Source organism: Phaseolus vulgaris, chromosome 1 (assembly GCF_051622355.1).
Source record: "Phaseolus vulgaris cultivar YP4 chromosome 1, ASM5162235v1, whole genome shotgun sequence".
Taxonomy (NCBI): Eukaryota; Viridiplantae; Streptophyta; class Magnoliopsida; order Fabales; family Fabaceae; genus Phaseolus; species Phaseolus vulgaris.
The window spans coordinates 7795422-7815133 of NC_143498.1; the positions used below are offsets into that span (position 1 = coordinate 7795422).

Here is a 19712-nt window from a genome sequence, read left to right on the forward strand (position 1 = left end):
TCATATTTCTTAATCTCACCTCTCTGCCACATAAGCAACATTTGAGGTTGTAAGGTGGGACTTAACAGAAATTAGAAATGATCAATTTGTATACATTTTAAAAAATACAGGGACCAAATTGTTTTCTTTAAAAAAAAAAATCACTATACTAAATTGAATATTGATCCTTAATATAAAGACAAATAAAGTAATTATACATTTTTTTTTCTACACAATTTTTCATTATTTCTCTTAGATTGTTAGACTTAGTCGACATTCATCAAGTTCATTCCAATATGTAAGTTATTTTTCATCTCATCACAACATTAATTACACATTTTACTTTTGTTGTGCAATTTTATTCAAAATGATGTATTGCATTTCAGAAAATATAAATTTAATTTTATCAAATTAAATCAATTTTATTCATTTTGATATTTATATTTGTTGTTTATTTTGTCATGTGTGAATGTTTAACTATCAATTTTGAATTTTCAATCACGTAAATCCTGAATTTAACTTTTTCTTTTTATTAGTTTTGTTTCATTTAAAGAATTTTTTATTTCAGTACACAACTCTTCTTTCTCTCTCTCAATGATTTAACTTATTTCTTTGATATCCACAAAGTTCACTTAGCATAGATTTTCCTTACCATTTTATATTTCCTACACATTAGTTACATTTTATTATTTGGTTCTATATTATTTTGATTCGTATATTATTTTGATTCATTTCTACTACTACGCAATCTCACACACAAAAAAATCACATGTTTAAAATTAACCAAATGAGTGTTTGAAATAACATAGGGATACCACAATTGCTAATTTATTTTTGGTAAAATGTAATTTTATAAAAAACATCTTAATCAAAAGAATGATGATTGTAAATTCTTTTATTTAGACCAAATCTTTGTTATTCTCGAGACAGATAACAATTAAAGAATCAAAATTGATATTTGTTATTATCAAAATATGACTTTCATTACCATAAGAACTAAAATTCATATTTATTATTTAAACTTCATTTGACCAAAGAGAAAAAAAATTTTTAACAATCCTTTGTTATTTTGAAGAACATTTAAAAGAAAATGCAAGTAAAATTGTGTAAATTATAAATGACGTAAAAGAAACTCGCAGAATTATTAGTTACATGAAAAACAAAATAGTTGAAAATGGTTCTAAAAGATTAAAATAAATAGTACTGAAAAATCAAGAAGAATAAAAAAGGAACAGAAATGTAGAATGAACACAACGAGTTTATAGTATTTGAGAATGCAGTAAAGTGATATGCTTTTTGAATAATTAAACAACAATAATAATGTAAAACTAAAGATAAACTTAACAAATTAAAATTGAAAAGAATAAAGAGATAACTATTTTTTTCATGAGTCATAACATAGGTATCATAGTTAAAATATTTATGAACTCTGATCAACGGTTACCAAGTTTAACATAACGTGTGAAAATCCTATATAATATCAACTGTTACAAACCATGAATTAGATTGGAATCCAGTTTTTTTTAAACTAAACCAATTTTTAGCCTTTGTACATGGTCCCTTTCATCGATTTTCTTATAAAAAATAGTCCAATCTCACTTCTTTCTATGCTTATTGTTTTCTGTTTTCATCAATAAAACTATTCCAAGAAAAATGGAAAATATATGGAAATCACAAAATTGCCTTAACTCAGGCAAGACATGTAATTTGTGAGCTATAATTTATAAATCACAATTTTCAAAGTAATATGTTTTAAACTCTTCTTGTTACAACAACAATGATGAAACCAACTGCGAAGTTGTTTTCAATTTTCTTAGATACAGTCCGATTTTTAAATTATGAGTATCCTAAGAAAAGAAAAGAAAAAATTATATCAAAATCCTAAAATTGCCTTAATTGACAAGCAAGACATGTACTTTATGTATTATAATTTATAAATCGCAAGTGTCAAAGTAATATATCAAAACTCTTCCTGTTACAACATCAATGAGGAAACAAACTGCAAAATTTACCTTAACAGTTGGACCTTGACCTGAAACAAAGGGCAAGAACATGCCATTGAAATACTCCATTCCCAAATGAGGCTTGTCATTTAACTAGCTTTCTTCCCCTGAAGCAGCCCGGTCAGATACTTCCTCAATCTCAGGGGTAGCTTTTACAGGATTGTCACTTACGATTAAGCTGTCAGAAGCACCAGCTTTTTGGACTTCTTCGCCATCATGTGCTTTTGGAGAACTAGTGGTGTTTGGGAAAGATATATGTTCATCCGATTGCTTTGGTTTGTTCAAGGCGTGACAGTGTGGGCAGTAATAGGTAATGAATGGGAAATCCTCCTTCCGAGAAAGACCTTCAGCAGATAAAAACACACTTTATAATTTAAAAATGAAAATTAGCTATTACTTTGTATTGCGTGTCAGTGCATGTGTATGAAAAAATCCTAGAACATTAAATGCAGTCAACTTACCATTGTGCATATGGCAATTACCACATATGAGTGCATAAGACTGCGTGGGATCCTCCCCCACAAGCAATGCTGCAATTCGAGCAATCCACCCTCCATCATTCATTGCTGAACTTTGAGGAAGATGTTCAACAACTACAAGCTCATTATGCTCAGGAGTTTGAGTTTGATTAATTTTCCCAGAACCAACTAATTGTTGATCAGAATAATTTGTTGTGTTTGTCCCTGGACTAGTGGATCTAGAGTTCACTTGCTTGCGATTTCGAAGTCCGGTTGACTGTACAACTTCAACATCCTTGGTCTTCCCAGTTGGAGCACCAGAAGATTCATTCTCCACATACACATTCAAACCAGAATCTGAACCCAACTTAGATGCTAAAACAGTTGCAGCGGCTGCTTTTGCTGCTGGATCCGTGTCATATCTCTGTTGATCACAAGAGCTAAGTATAATACAGAATAATATTAAATTATTTGCAACAAATACATCAAGTTGACTTTTAATAATAAACTTGAAAGCACAGGAATATATACTAAAGAAACTAGGATTCTAGTCGTGTTTAATTGATCATTTCATATGCGATTCGTTTACTTCCCGAAGGAAAAACTTCTTAATGTTAACAAATAACATAATGGATAACATGATTCGTTTACTTCCCGAAGGAAAAACTTCTTAATGTTAACAAATAACATAATGAACGCGATCACATTTAATCTGTAAAAGTTTATCTATTTTTACAGATAATGGGATATGGCTTGATAGTACAAAGAGGCTTAGCTCTTATACAGTCATTGTTACCCGGTTGAATGAGTAACAAGATAGCATGATGCTAACCTATTAGATGTTTGTTGTCAAGCAAAATATAATCTGTCAATACTTCCGGGAAAAAAATACCCTTCTTTGCACTGATGGAGTATATGATTCAATTGCCTTAATCCTAACTAAGAGTTATAGACATTAGTCATGAGTCATATTATTAACACCAAAAATATACTAGTTAGCTAACTGTATAATGAAAATAAACTAAGGGAATGAATAAATTTTTATTAAGACAAATGTAGAAATATATGAAAGTGAAAGAAAATTCTGCTGGTGAGAAAATACACAACGCAAAAAGAAAGATTCAACTGATAATCAGAAAGAATGAAAAATGGGCAATTATTGAAAGAGGGTGCAAAATATTTATTAATTATGTGTTACTTTTAGAAATAATTGTCCTACTTTTGCAATTTAGAGATTTGTCTTATCTTTCATAAGAGTTTATTTTGGGATTTTTTTGTCTAATTAGGCTTTTATTATGTTTGGGTCATAAAAAGCCTCAATTTCAGGCGCCATATTTCTTGAAGGCTCATCTGATATTGTGTAGCGGTAATGGCACGTTGGTTTCAGCAGCAGTTGGTCACGGTAGTGCAAGAAAGGAGGCCAAATTTTCTTATTTGGTGATATCAAGTGTTGTGGCAATAGTTATAACTTGTAACAGATTCAAATTGTTTGACTGGATTTTACTACATTATTAGGTGTGATGTGTGAACACCAAGTAAAAAAATAGTATTTACTTACGCACTAAAGATCTACTTTTATGCACCAAATAAAGCATGAAAGAAAACAACCCCAGTATATTGTCTGATTTGAGTGACAAGCAACAAAGGTAATATTGAAACCAATGTACCAATAATAACTTTAAACAAGTACCTGAATGAGTTGTTGAGTAATGTAATAATTTGTCTTCTCTTTGAGCTCATCAATTTTTGCTTTCCTTTCAGCTCTAAGCCTATCAAGAATTTTCTGGTCCTTGCGATCGCCTATAAAATCACAATTTTCTATTTAAATTTAAACTAACATTATTTGCACTTGGCATATCAAACTCTAAAAACTAGCTTCAAGTCAAAAGCGCACTATTAAAATGGATTCTAATGTAACAAATTAAATCAGTGGGGTTATCAGTAGTAGCTATTACAACTTATGGATGATGGTACCAAATGTATAATGAATGTTGCTTCATGTTCAACTTTTTCGGCACAGAATTTCATTTCCGGTATTTGTACAAAGATTGCATATGATCTTGAGGACCTTCTACTTCTACTATGTAAAGATATGTTAAAATCAAGCATTTTTATGAGCATTTGCTGCAAGACTACACTGGAGCAGTTGCTTTTTATAAAAAACATTCATTTCTCAGAACACTTAAATAACACTTTTTTCACTCACTCTTAGAGGTTGTTAATTAAAGTGATGGAGTCAAAACCCTTCCAACTATAAACCATATATGGAGGACTAGAACAATTGATGAGCACAAATTTGAAAAAAAAAATGGGAACGCTAAATTAAAGTTCTACTGTTCTAGAAGTCAACAGCAGATTCAGTAGAACAGATAAATAAATGGTTCTACAAAACAAAACAAAAAGAACTACATGCAAGAGAATGAGATATATATGAGTTTGGACACTTACACATCCTTGTGAAACTGACGAATGCTGAATATGTAGCAGTTGACAAGGCAGGTAAAAGAAACATTGGCAAAACTCGGATTGCCCGCATTTTCCAATTCATATCCATTGATCTTGTTGTCATAATAGCATAACCTACAGCAATGACCTGAAAGTTGAAAACCATTTTAATTTTAAGCAAAATCCATTTAATCATACACCCTAGGAAAGTTAAGAATACTGTCAGTGGAGAAATTTAAAATTTGAGGCAATTACCCACTGTCATTCTGTATAGAAGATAAAGCATTATCATACACCTCGGATCTATTTCATGTTCATTTCCTTTCAAATAATCTATGGCATAATCCAAACTACATCTACACTTATAGTCCAAAAATGGTTCTACTTCCTCATCCAAACCAAATCTAAACTAACTTCTAAAACACGTGATAAGCACCCAAGAATTTGGAGAACTGACTCTCAAAAGCTAGCTATTAGAGGCGAAGAGTCAAACACTTTACTACTATCTGTAAGTAGTCCTTTTGGAGACACCAACAACAAGCTCAAATACCAACTGATAAACACTAACAAATTTGGAGAACCCACTCTGAAAAGTTAGCTATTAAGGAAGGAGAACCAAGTACTGAAATACCACACGGAGAATCTCATCTTACTGGATGCAAAACTTAGGCATCCCATAATTAAGACCATTCCCAAATACAAATCACTTTTTTTAATCCCGATTCAGTCAAAATCATCCAATAGACCCATAGTCCACAAAAAAACTAAAACTAAAACACAAACAACCTTTGAACTCATCAAACAACTAAATTCACGACAAAAATCTTTAAAAAAAATTATGATAAAAATTGTTCTTTTCTTCAAAGAAAAGAAAAAACCCATGCTTAATTCCTTCAAATATCCAAAGTCTAAATTCTCCACTCTTTAAAAAACGCAATTGCAGCCTCTATTTTCAACAACGTCAAGGTCTTTGAAGTCTCCACAACATCAAGTTTTGAAGTCTCCACATCACAAGGGCAATTTCCCGCAGAATCAAGGTTTGTCTCCACAACACCAATGTCCGAAGCCTCCAAAACCGCATCGCAACGGCAATTGCGACCTCAATTTCTCACAACGTCAAGGTCACCAGAGACTCCACAACCACAATTCAAACCTCACATCCATCTATCTATTATTCGTACTCTCCCCACAGTGGCCAAGCAAGTTCAGAGCGAAACGAAAATTACCTCGAACAGAATGGAGAATAAAATAAGCTGGCGAGAGGTTCGCCTCCAAGAGCGAGATCTGTTGCTCATTCTGGCAACAACAGTATTTTCTTCTTTGGTGATACACTGAAGCCTCTTCTCGAAATCGTCTTTGTTGGAGCTGAATAAGGCATTCCACAATCGTGAAAAAAAGCCCTTCTTCTGTTTCTTCGTGTTCTCCGCATTGTCCTCGGTACTCTCCTTCACAGCACTAGCTTCTTTGGTCTCACCTTTCTCGTCCCCCATCCCTCACAGTGATTCGTCGGAAGAGAAGAAGATGGAAGAATGAGGTAGCAGAAGAAGAAGAGAAGAAAATGAAGATCTGGAAGGGTTCTAGAAGGTTCGACAGTTGAGATCTTGCGCGCGTAGGAGGGTGAGGATGTTGTTGTGAAGTGGGGGAGAGGAGGAAGAAGAAGTAAGAGCAGAGAGGGTTATTCAAATTTTTGGGGTTTTGGTTTATAGATAATGTTGCTGGTGCACGCGATGCCACGCGCGTTGGAGTTCACGCTCCGCTAATGGTTTTATGACACTGCATCACGCTAGTGCTTTTTTTTTTAAATGAATTAAAAAAAAAGGTTGAAGAGATATGATGCATGGTGATGGAGAAAGGTGTGAAGTAGTTGAAACTTCACTTTTTCACGATCACTGTTACTACTACCAGTCAACCGTTAATTACTTTGTTAGATATTATTATTATTATTATGGAAAGTTAAATAATATAGATTGAAAATATATAATTTTTTATGTTTTTTTTTTCATTTTTAATTGTTACTACTTTTGGTTTCTGAATTTATGTAGTTCTTAAATTTTTAATTAATTATAAATTTTTAGATTTTTAATTAATTATGTATATCATTAAAAAATATTAAATAATAATTAATTTTAGAATTAAAAAATAATTAATTATCATATTAATTAAGTTATATATTTTTATAAATTAAAAAACTATTACTATGTAAATTAGTTTTGATTGTTAACAAAAATTTACTTTTAAATTGATATAACCAATAAAAGAGTAAATTATCAAAAATAAACTATCAAAATACCGATAAACTAATACATCTTAGCAACGAAATTTAAAATTCAATTTAGTTCATTATTTTTTCATTCAACCATGAATCATATTCACTAAATAATATTTACTAATATCTCTTAGTAAATGTCTTTTAAATTAGTTAAAAAAACCTTATTACATGGCAATGAAAATTATTTATTTATATATCACAGTATTACAAACTTTTTTCTTAGAAAATAAATATTTAAAATAAACTTAGTGTATTTAAAGGGTTAGTATTAAATTAATAAAAATATTAATATTATTAATATTTAATTGATAAATATGTATTAATAATTTATTTAAAGGGGCAATGTGTTATATAGAGAAATTTTCATTTTGTTTTGCGTATTTAAGAGAAGAAAAAAAAAAACTATTGTAATAAATGACTCCGAGATATGTGGGGGTGATGTCATGTGGCGAATTGAAATAGAAAGTAGTAACGGTGGATGTAGGAAAAACTCTTTAATTGACTTTGAATGAAATTTATATAAAATTAATTTTATTTATAAAAAAATTGGCTTGCTATCTAATATATTAAATGGTAGGGGACAAGTTTCATGTATAATTTAAGCAAATTATTACACGTGCACTTTTTATTTCCTCTTTTAATAAAATATTAATATTTTTTATTAGTTATGATGATAGATTATACTGTAAAAAAATTATTAAATAATAATCAATTTAAAAAATAAATAATAATTAGTTATTATATTGACTAAATTTGATATTTTTTATAAATTAAAAAATTATTGATACTTAAAATAGTTTTTATTATTAATAAAAATCTATAAAGTAGTTTTTAAATTGGTATCTACCATTAATTATCAAAATTTTTAATTATTAACTATTTTAGATTCTAAATTATTCTAAATCCAAGTTTTAAGACATTTAAATTCAACAACTTTGCTAGTTGACATATCAAATGAATGTGGAACCAATCTTTTGTATTAATATTATTATTATTATCTTGTTGAATAAATATTAAAACCTTTTTTTAAATTCCTTTAAATTCACAACTTTTTGCCTTTCTTTTAGACATATATATCATGCATCCTACTTTCCTTTACTCTTCTTCCAAATAATGAGGTCACTATATTTTACACTCTTTTTTGTAATTTTCTATCCATATTTTTTTGTAGTAGAACATGATAAACAATAATAAGAGTATTTTCTTGCTCTTGTCTTACATTCATAATTTTCTAGCATTACAAATAAAAAAGGAGATACTAAAGTATAAATAAATTTAAACTAATAAAACATTAGTACCTTAATGTATGAGAATTATTTTCTATTACTTCCAAGTTTGTTTATATGTCTATGCCTACACTACAAGAAAATCATTAAATATAAACCAATTTTAGAGACAAAAAAATAATTAATTGATATATTAACCAAATTAGATACTATTTTATTTTATAGACTAAAGAAATTATTGGTATCTAAATTAATTTCTATTATTGATAAATAATTTCTAAATTGGTACCTAATTGACTTTTAAGATTTTAGCTACCAACTTTAGAATCTAAATAATTAGTAGCTAAAACATTGATAGTTAATTAGATATCAATCTAGAAACTATTTATCAATAATAGAAACTAATTTAGATATCAATAATTATTTTTAGTCTCTAAAATATTATATAATTTATTCAATATAACAACTAATTTCTTTTCTCTAAAATTGATTTTTATTTAATGATCATCTTATAGTGCTATTTAATGTTAAATTGACAAAATAAATATTTCCTTTTTCTTATATAATTTTTTATTAACTGCATAAAAAAATGCATGTAAGACTTTAAAGAAAAGAATGGAATATTAATAAATCGACTCTGTCAAAAAAAGTACTTTTTTTTAGTCAAGATGTTGATATTAATCTTATGATATACCTTATCATAGATAAAGATTTGTACCTGTTTATAAACTTAAGTATTTTTTTTACTTGGCAAAAACCCCGAATCAAAACAAAAAGTATTTTTTTAACCTATAAATAAAATGAATCGAAAGTTTAAAATAATTTAATATTAATATTAAAATTTGACAATTTTAAAATAGATATAACGTATAAAACTTACTCATACAAATATCGTTGTTGGTCTCTTTAATGTTTTCAACATTATAATGTGGTTCTTTGTTTAAATTAAATAAAAGTTGACTTTAAAATGATATTGGATATAGAATATGATTTTGGATATGGAATAACATTGAGATCAAGAACAACTTTTTTTTCTTCTAAAGTAGTATTCAAAGTATAGCATAAAATTGTGAAGTTTTTTGCAAACATAAATTGATTCATTTTTAATTTTTGGATTTGTGAATTCTGCATTACAATCTTTATTAGATAATAAAAGTTTTTTTTTAGTCATTTTTTCGGAGCAATAATTTTTTTGAAGTTAAGATTAAATAAATATATATATATAGAAAGAGAAAGAGATTAAAATTCTTAAACAAAAAATCTTCATTGAAATGTCTTAATAGTAAAAAAAGAATTATAAAGGAAAACTTATTTTCATTGAAATGAGAAAAAAATTTATTGAAATACTCTATGTCATGTGTTGCTCTTTGGTGGAGAGAGAATAAATGATACTTTATTGTAAAGAGAAGATAAGTTATTTTATTGAGAAAAAAAATTGATACTTACTAGAGAGAGTAAATAAACTATTCTTAGTAAGTAAGTTTGTGCATAGAAAAAAACTTCAAACGATAAGAGTCTTATTGAAAAGAAAATAAGGAATTTATGAAAATTTATTAAAAATTAGGAAAATGTAATGATGCAAGAACGTGAAAATAATGCACATGCCATTATGAAAGAAAATTGAATCATTGATTTTGTTTTGCCACCCATCGAAGAAACATTAGACAGTTTTTCAATTGTTAAAGGTCAATTGAATGAATAAACCTAAATCACTAGTCAACAACAAAAAAAACTAGTATGAAAGTATGTGAAACCATGACAAGAAAGGAAAAAGTGAAGGAGATAAGAAATACACAAGATTTAATTTTAGTTGAATTTTGATATTAACTTTTTTATTTTATTTTTAATCTCAGTGTAAGAATTAAAATTGTTTCTATTCATTTTCATATTTTTTTAATAGTGTTTCTTGTTCACAATTATTTCTCTATAATATTAAGTTTTGTATTTTATTTTTAATCTCAGTGTAAGAATTAAAATTGTTTCTTTTCAATTTCATATTTTTGATAGTGGTTCTTGTTCACAATGATTTTTTTATTAGCACACTAGTGCAAATAATTCTTTTTACGATGAAATATTAGGTCGATTAAACAAGAATTGATATAAACAAAAATGTGATGACATTTTTGTAAATATTTGGAACATATTACATCAATTAGATAGAAGAACCAGTGTAACATATCTTGCTCAGATAAAGAAAAAATGTTTTTTAAAATTTTTATCTTTGGAATTATATGTAACATCTGGATAGTAAAACCAATGTTATATGTAATTTCTATATTAACAAAAAAGATTTTAAAGTTTTAAAAAATACATATAACATACCGATGTTATATGTTATTTCAGAGTAAAAAAAAAGTTTAAGCTAATAAAAAAATATCTTACACTACTAACCGGTGCAATATATGTTTTTATCCTATTTTCTTAGCTCGCGGCCTCACTCTCTGTTCGCGGTACTTTACGTTTTCTTGCTTCACTTTGTCTCCACTATTATTGTCAACTCTGCTTCCACCTTCGCTGTCACTCAACTTCCATCGTCGCTGCCACTGAGCTGCCCCCACCTCTATCACTACCCCCACTGCTTCTTATTTTGTCCTCTTCGTCGTAAGAGCATCACACCACTTCTCTAGTATTTTCCTCCTCTTCGTTGCCACCGTCGTCGCATTGTGTTTTCCACCATTGTTGTCGCCACTCTTGCTGCCACTGTTGTCACCACATTGTCTCTATTGTCGCCACAACTCCGTTCACACTTTAGGTTAATTTTTTATTTTTGAAGGTTTTAATTATAATTTTAATTATTATTTGGTTTGCAATTATTTATATAGATAATTAGTTTTATTATATTGCATATGGAATATACTGTATTATGTTTTAAATTGGATAATTATTATATGTTAAACATTTTGGTATTGGGTCCGGAAGTGATTGACCATCAACAACATATACTGTTTTATAATGTTTCATGAATCATGTCACTAATATTTATATTAACAATGTAAGTATATAAATCAGATAATTATCAACATGGACAATGTTGATATTTATGGTTTCCTTGAGCCACAATCCATAAAAAAGTCTGGGAATAAAAAAATTGTTTGTCAGACTTATAGAGATGCATTCAAACTTACATCCAGAAAGAGGATTTATATGAATCCTTTTATAAATGAATAAGTAAAACTTGTTACATTTAGAGTTTACATAATTATAAAAAAAACTAATGAAATGTTTTATTTAAGTCTCATTATTGGCAATTACTCTAGAAGTTTTTTTCTTCTTTCAAATAGGATAAGGTCATCTGCAAAAAGAGTAATGTCATATCCTATTTGGAACAACTTTCAAACCAAATTCGAACAATTTAATCTCTAAATAAATTATGAGATAGCTTTAAACAGAATTAATTTCTTCTACAGTGACAAGTTTGATGTTATAAAAAATTTAGAATAATTCTAACAGAAACACACTTCCGCTTTAATAATGGAACAAGTTAAACAAGAAAAACAACCACCTAACGATTTTTCACGTCACTTCATATGTACACTTATATAATCAAATTCAACTATGCATAACAAGACAACTCGGTTTTTCACCCAAAATTCAAATAAGGAAATTATGTTAAATAGAAGACAAGAGATAAAAGGTTCAGAGGAAAGCTCGATTGGTCATAAAAGACATATAGATAAGAAGAATAAGAAAGGATATCTACTAATGGTGGTACTTTTGTCCTTTTAAAATTGTCCAAGACCTACAAATCAAATATTGAAGTATGTTAGCCACTTACAACTAATAGTCTCATGAATATGATCAATTCATTAGATAATTATGAAGACCTAGTGCTACAACTTTAGTCTATAAGATTAAAAATTTAGAATATAATATTAAGAGATTAAATTATAGCTACCTGTAAAGCTGTTCCATGAGTACAAGTAATGCTATTTGGTGATTTAAGACCAGTGAAGATAACTTGATTGATAAGTTAGCCCGTTCCTTCATTTTTCTTCCATGACCATAGGGACCACCAATACAAAAAGATATCCGTGAAGCACCCTGTGAGAAAGCAGAAATCAATGAAATTTATTTTTATTTAACATGAAATTTTACTCAAAGGTATATTCATATTAAAAAGAACAAATGAGCTATAACATGAATGGAAATCACAAGAGAATGGACATAGACGCCATGCACACAAATGTATATAAAGCAACTTTGGCTTGAAAAAGAAATTCAAACAATGCAGTAAACTGGAAAAGTAAAAACACTAAAACTAGTGATGCTACTTTTGAGAAGCATCTAATACTAAATAAGATCAAATATGAACTTGCGTTGCATTACAGGACTAGAAATCACACTTCAAGAGTTCAAAACTGACAAAACCATTTTGGCCTGCGTGAGAGATGATGGTTTTTTACAAGTAACAGGACAAAAGTCAAAGTATAAAGCTTTGGTGACCTGCAACTTTACAAAATATATCAAAAGTGGATATGATAATTCTGGTGGCTACTAAAATGTTTTAGTGATAAGTCAATTCACAATAAACCAAGGTCATGAACGGTATTAGTTTACTATAACAACGAACAGAATTGAGGTATTCAATGTCGATGTAGACAGGATATCAAGGATCTGTTACATGATTGATAACTTATAATGCTTTATTTCATCGTAGTGCCAGCAAGCATACAAAATGTTCTTACAGTATTTCCTGCATCGCCCACCAACTCTGCCATTTGCTCAGATCCTATGTCTAGCCCACGTTCATCCAACATCACAACCTATAAGTGCAGGTAGATGACAGATAAAACCAAATTAGGAGGGAAGAAAAATCAAATTCTTTCTGAGAAAACAAAGATCTAAAATTCTGTAACTGGCTCGCTTTGGCATGTTTGGTTTAAATGAAATCTGATGACACTTACTTTTCAGAAGCTCTCTCGAAAAGCTAGTTAAAATAAGCTATTGTTTCTTTAAAATAAGTTAAATCAAACATTGCCAATATGATGAAAAATGAGTTGCAAGTAAAGTGGGTTTTGACTTTCAGGCAAGAATTTAAAGCAAAAATTGGAACCATGTCAATCTTGGCAATCAAACATATGACATAAATCTTTATGGATACAATGATTGAGAGGATTAAGTTCAAAGTGAGTGTAGTAGTCTGTCCGGTAGAAAATATTCCCGGAAAGAAAAGGAACACAATGTGCATTAAGACCGTCAGCAACCAAAACATGATACAGAATTGGCACTAATGTCTATTTATATAGCCCAATTAGACACAAATATGCCATCACCACAAGACAAAGAGAGCTAAGGGAGCATTGAAAGACCACAAATCACGTTACACAGCTTTGGCGAGGACAAAACAAGGCTTCAAATAGAGATCTATTTGCCTTTTCAAAAGTGGGGTAAGAAGAAGAAAAATTCAAACAATTAAGAGAAACAACAAAACAAATGGACGCACCAGTACAACTTAGTTTAAATATATTTTTAGTCCCTAAAATTGTGATGTTTTTTTTTAATTTTAAAGACTATAATTATATTTAACCCATATAAGCTATATAACTTTCTAAGCATGCACCAAGCAACAATATTTATTTCTAACGCCCAATACGAATCCTTCATTGCACTAACTTTCTCATCTCTTCCACAAAACAGAGCATACTTAAAAGTACAAATGAGGACGACAAATTATTCACTACTGTAATTCAAATTCATGCATGTTGGAGACTATACCCAATCATCAGACCTTATAAGGTTCATCACTGCCTCGTCTTCAGCATCGACCTGAGCCCTTTGGTCACTATAAGGCAAACAGATCATTAAACCTTTCTATTAGACAACAAAAACACAACAAAATTCCTCTGTACAACTATTTGTTGCTAAAACTAGCAGGTACATCTTGCATACATACATACACTCACATTCACAATACTAATTCGGAACTCACATTCATCACCCAAAGCAAGACAAAATGAAACTGTGCTCAAACAAAAGTAACTCTGGTGAACTGAACTTACCGCGCATTTCGTGGATTTGACCGTATTTGAATATCCTCAACACTGCAATAGTACCTGAGCTTATCAACATACTCATCAACCATGAGTTGAAGTCCAGGTGATCGCTTCTTCCCCACTGATAGTATACGTATAGGAAGTGCTCTCTACACAAACTCAATTTATAAATTCAAAATAAATAAGTAAATATATACACAAAATTTTTTTTCCTTAAATCAGTATAAGTTAGAGACACTCTAGTACTACTAGACAAGACACCAATGAGAAACTGAAGTTGTCGACATAGCTCCACCTGGACAATTACTACTCAAGTCTAAATCACATTTTACAAACACTGGGGGATTAATTTGAAGAATTTTTTAATACTTGGAGACACATAATTTCTAATGCCAGGGGAGCATACTTATATAATTTTATTAGTTAGAAGCCTTTAAGGACTATTCAGGAGAGAGCATTATGTTTCAAGAACTGAATAGATAGATTATCCCTTCACAGGCTAATAAACCAAAGGACAAAAACTTCAGTGCAAAACTATAGACACTATTATTGTTATCCTCTAATCAAATTTAGAGTGTCTCTTCACTAATATAGATTCATATTTAATGAATTTCTTTATTAAGTAGATTAACAATGTAAAACTCTAAAAGTTATGAGAACATAACAAACATACAAACATCACCTATTTCACTGTATAAAACGTAAACCCTAACCGTTTGACTTTTTCTTCAACGGCACAAAATTGTTTGGTAATTACTGTGAATCGATGGTCGTATCGAAAGTAAAGGAGTTAGGTTTAGGAAATTGAAGCGCGAATTGTGAGGGAGAGATAGTTCATACCACTGATTGACCTTCGTACTTGCATTTTTGACCTAAAAATTTTGCGCGTAAGTTAAAACTGTGGGAAAAAATGCGATGCAGAAAAGCATGCGTGCGAATTAGAGAAAACCTTGAGGAAAACTGGAAGTGGTTGAATTGAAACTGACACAGAGATGCAGTGCCATGGCCACAAGGAAGAGAAACACAAATGGCGGAAACTGGAATGAAAATGGATGCGTCTTGAGAAGTTAAGAGAGATGCAGTGTGAGAAGAATCAATGGGGAAAGAAGAGTATTTCGAAAAAGGAGAGGGAAAATATTAAATAGTATGTTAAATTATTTAAATCTGGATAAAACTCGAATAAAAACTAATTTTTTAAAAATTGTACAAGATATGATTCAAATTCGGAATAGATAAATGTTTTCACTATTTTTTTTTAATTATTAAAATTAATTTAAAAATAATGATAAAAAGGTAAATTGAAAGCTGTAAACTGTAAAGAAAATTAAGTATTTAAATAAAGATAAAAAGAATAATTTGAGATGGTGGAAATAAATTGACTATTTACTAAATCAAATGAAATTTGAAATTTAAAAGTTTAATATATAAGATTAGTGTAATAAATGTAACTTAATAAGAGTGAATATTTTTTGAAAACACTCTTTCAAAATTTTCTATATCACAAGTGGAAATACATAAAAATCACCTTACATTTATGGAATGGTAATTTTATTCTTTCATTTGAAGCTTTTTATGTTGGGCCAACTCTTTTTTTATTGCTTCTTTCTTCCTATATCCCCTCTATTACTAACTGCACCACCAAAAAAAAGACAAATGAGAGAAAAAAAAAGCTTGTTCTAAGAAAAAAATCATTCCATAAATTATTATATATATGTTCAGAAAATTTATATATATATATATATATAATATTCTCTCCTTGCTTTATTAACATAATGGTCCATTTATTCATTCACTTGGTAGATGAAACAAAAATTGTTGATCCAGTACAATATCATTGGATGTATCTAATTGGAAAATACCTTCGTAGACTTAAATCATATGTAAGAAAGGAGGCTAGTTCAAAAGGATGTATTGCTAAAGCTTATATTGCACAAAAGTGTGTGCACTTTTATTCCAGATATTTGGATGGAGCTGAGACAAGATTAAATAGATATGGAAGAAATTATGAAGGTGATCTACAACATTTAAATAAATCAAAATTTAAATTTTTTCTAGAAGTTGAAAAACTATTGCATGCAAAAAAAAATATGTTGAGTTAAATGTAGTAGAACAAAACACAAACAAGAAATTATATTCTCTAAAATTGTGATGAAATCTTAACTTTTATTAAGTTAGCGATTTTCTTAAATTTTATATTATTGTGGTTATATATAATTTATTATATGTATTCTATGATTAGCTGCATAAACAAGATTTGGAGAAAGCAAATTCACAAAATATTGAATAAATATATCAAAATGGTTCAAAAAATATGTAAGAATCAATTAAATATATTTGACTATTATTATATAACTTAAGCACATTTATCTTATTACTTTTTAAATATGTTGGACTTTTGAAAAGAGAAGGCAGCATAATGAGTCATTATTCTACTTGGCTTGTAAACTACATTTACGTGTTTTCGGATATACAAGTTATTGATAAATGGTTGGACGTTTAATGTAAATGATTGAGATATGTATTTGAAATAACAAAATAGTGGAGTTTTAATGATAGGTGATGAAAATACAGGAATTTATATTACTTTGGTGTTTTGATTGATATTATTGAATTCAATTCAATTACTTTGGTGGAAATAATGTTATTTTATTTGAATGTGACTACTGGGATGTGTATTCTAATGGGAGAAGATACAAAAATAAATAAAAAATATGGATTTATTCTTATTAATAGTAAACACAAATTGAGGAATAAGTGTATTGTGTTAAAGACACCAAAGATCCTAATTGGCTAGTAGTGAAAACAAAGTATCGAGATTGATATGATATGTCAGAGGAAGCTATAAATGGGGTATGTCAAGAAAACAAAGACATTAACTCAATTTCTTTTACATCTAATGCGTTAGACAATGAACATGAGTTTTCATTAGATAAAAATAACTTAGTCCAGCCCACAACTAATGGAAATCCAATGATACTTATGGAAGTTATCGATAATGACAAAGAAGAAAGTGATGATGCAAAAGAAAATAATATTATTGATGAAGATGATAGTGATTATAATTGATTATTGTTTTCTATAATTGATTATTAATTATAATTTTTTCTTTTTAATGTTATATATCTATCTATTTATTTCCATCCATTTAGAGGGAGGGAGGGATAGAGAAAAAGAATAATTTAGGCAATTTAAAATTTTATATGTTGAATTTAAACGATGAATTTAAATTAAAGTGAATATGTTATTTACTAATATCATAATAAAAAGAATAAAGCTATGCATAGATGAATAAAGATATTCCTTTGTCTTTTAATCATATCATGGTTAGGGAGGAACAAGATATTCCTAATTGGATTTTAGATGAATCTGGTCGTTTCACTCTTAAATAGGCTATGACTTTTTTCTTGGAACCAGGAGTTCCCTATGGTTGGGATTCATTTGGTCTTTATATATTTCGCCTTCCAAAACTCTAGTACTATGTAAAGTTTTTCTTGGGCTGCTTCCTACATATCAACATATTCAGAATAAAGGTTTGCATATATGTTTTATGTGTACGCTTTGTGAAAAGCATGAGGAGTCCATTCAACATTTATTTTTTGGATGTTCTAATGCTTTGCATATTTGGAGTTGAGTTCCACAAACTTTTCTTACTTCTCATTTCTCTAATAAGGATGATCTTCTTTCTTTTATTAAGACTGATGATAATCTTTTGGTTAAATTGATTAAGCTTGTTGTAATAACTTTTTCTATTTAGATGATATGGCGTAAGAGGAATTATACTAGATTTCAAGATAAGATTGATGTTTCTATGGCTATTTCGGTAAAACAAAATAAATTTAATATTTTTTACCACTTATATAAGTACATATATCTGTGTAATTTTTTTATTAAACATATAAGAATGAATTTGTGACACATTATTATTGATACAAATATTATGGTAATTTTAATGTAGTGAGAGTAAAATTATCGCATTAAGAGGTTATGTTAAAATTTAAAGAAGAATAAATTTAATATTTTTTAATGATTACTCATAATATTTATATCTATATATAAAAACCTATATATATATTTTTTACATAATTATTATTTTTTATATAATATTTTATTTTATTATTGTATTATGCCATTTCCATTATTTTCTATTTTTTCTAAATGGTTTGATACATGTCAGACAATTTTTAATTGAAAGAGACTTTGAGGAACAATTGTGAATTGAAATTTTATTTTCAAAATCAAATATAAATATAAGTACTTGTAAATTTTCTATTAAATATTTAAGAATAATTTTATAACGCATTATTATCGAGACAAATTTTAATATGCTAATAATTAGTAGTGTGCCATTGATGATAAATAACTATTACTTTATAAATATTTAATAAATTTTATAGTAATTATATTTTTATTATAAGAAAAATATTTTTTTATATAATGTTTTAGTAATTATTTATAATATATGTATTCAATTATTTAATGTAATTATTTTAACATTTTATTTTTTATTTTATTACTATAATAAATAATATTTGTGACAAATAAAAAAACAGACACAAATAATATATAGACGAAATTTATACTTATTATTAATTTTTATCATTTTTTTTGTACTTATAGTGATATATGTTTAGACCAACTTCAATAATTAACAAAGGCGTTGAAGCAAAATCTACAATAAACACTATTCAAATATGATTTTCTAATAAGAAAGAAAGAAAATATAATAAGCAAAAGAATTGTGCACATGACGTATCATTTAAGGAAAATAATACTTTGTTTACGGGCCTAATAAAGAAACTTCATATTTTAAGGACTGAAAATACATTTAGTTATTTAATTTATTTTCTATACACATTAAACATTTTTTCTTATTCTAAGCTTTTTTCCTTTAATATTTTGACTTTTCACTTTTGCATCAATTTCCTTGTAATTTAAGTTTATAAATGTATTATTATTTAATCAAATTGAATTTCCGATTTTAATTAATATATTAAAATTTCCCTTTTCGTTTCAATTCTCATATCACTTACACTTTCCGTCCTCTTTTTCAAAGCTTTCTAAAATTTATTCATTTCATTCCTCAGTTTCAAGTATTTACGGTTTATGTCCTAACATGCATGGCCGACCGATATGCTGATGTGATTCGGTTTACGTGGTTTGCTCTTTCTGATCGAGCTGATCGAGAAATCCACAAACGGTTTGATTGACCGACATATATAAGTGTTCCTGCTAGGGAGATGGGACCTAGAGAACTGTTGAAGTCTTCTGCTATTTCCTTCAGCCGGTCAGGTGACTGGATGGTTAGCTGGAATTCTTCTCGTCCTCCTGCTTATCCTTCG

General features: G+C 28.6%; 2 protein-coding genes across 6 annotated transcripts; both read right to left on the bottom strand.

The window, feature by feature from the left end:
* Positions 1 to 1875: 1875 nt before the first annotated feature.
* On the bottom strand, positions 1876 to 6717 carry LOC137813392 (uncharacterized protein At2g24330). 2 transcript variants are annotated; one of them, XM_068615599.2, is made up of 5 exons: positions 6112 to 6717; positions 4889 to 5033; positions 4131 to 4240; positions 2444 to 2864; positions 1876 to 2326 (listed from the first exon to the last, which is right to left on the bottom strand). In XM_068615599.2, exons 1-5 carry the CDS (start codon positions 6373 to 6375, stop codon positions 2076 to 2078), a joined length of 1191 nt encoding a protein of 396 aa, XP_068471700.2. In that variant the 5' UTR covers positions 6376 to 6717; the 3' UTR covers positions 1876 to 2075. The 2 variants fall into 2 exon arrangements, with proteins under 2 accessions (XP_068471700.2, XP_090155715.1); XM_090299589.1 differs by having other exon boundaries at positions 2444 to 2880.
* Positions 6718 to 11818: 5101 nt separating this feature from the next.
* LOC137813393 (methyltransferase) lies at positions 11819 to 15500 on the bottom strand. 4 transcript variants are annotated; one of them, XM_068615600.2, is made up of 7 exons: positions 15323 to 15499; positions 15214 to 15245; positions 14380 to 14522; positions 14096 to 14162; positions 13066 to 13143; positions 12276 to 12421; positions 11819 to 12119 (listed from the first exon to the last, which is right to left on the bottom strand). In XM_068615600.2, the coding sequence occupies exons 1-7, from the start codon at positions 15375 to 15377 to the stop codon at positions 12080 to 12082; spliced, it is 561 nt and encodes a 186-aa protein (XP_068471701.2). In that variant the 5' UTR covers positions 15378 to 15499; the 3' UTR covers positions 11819 to 12079. The 4 variants fall into 4 exon arrangements, 3 of the variants coding, with proteins under 3 accessions (XP_068471701.2, XP_090155721.1, XP_090155720.1); XR_016519191.1 differs by having other exon boundaries at positions 11839 to 12119; positions 14109 to 14162; positions 15323 to 15500; XM_090299595.1 differs by lacking the exon at positions 15214 to 15245 and having other exon boundaries at positions 15323 to 15487.
* Positions 15501 to 19712: the final 4212 nt, after the last annotated feature.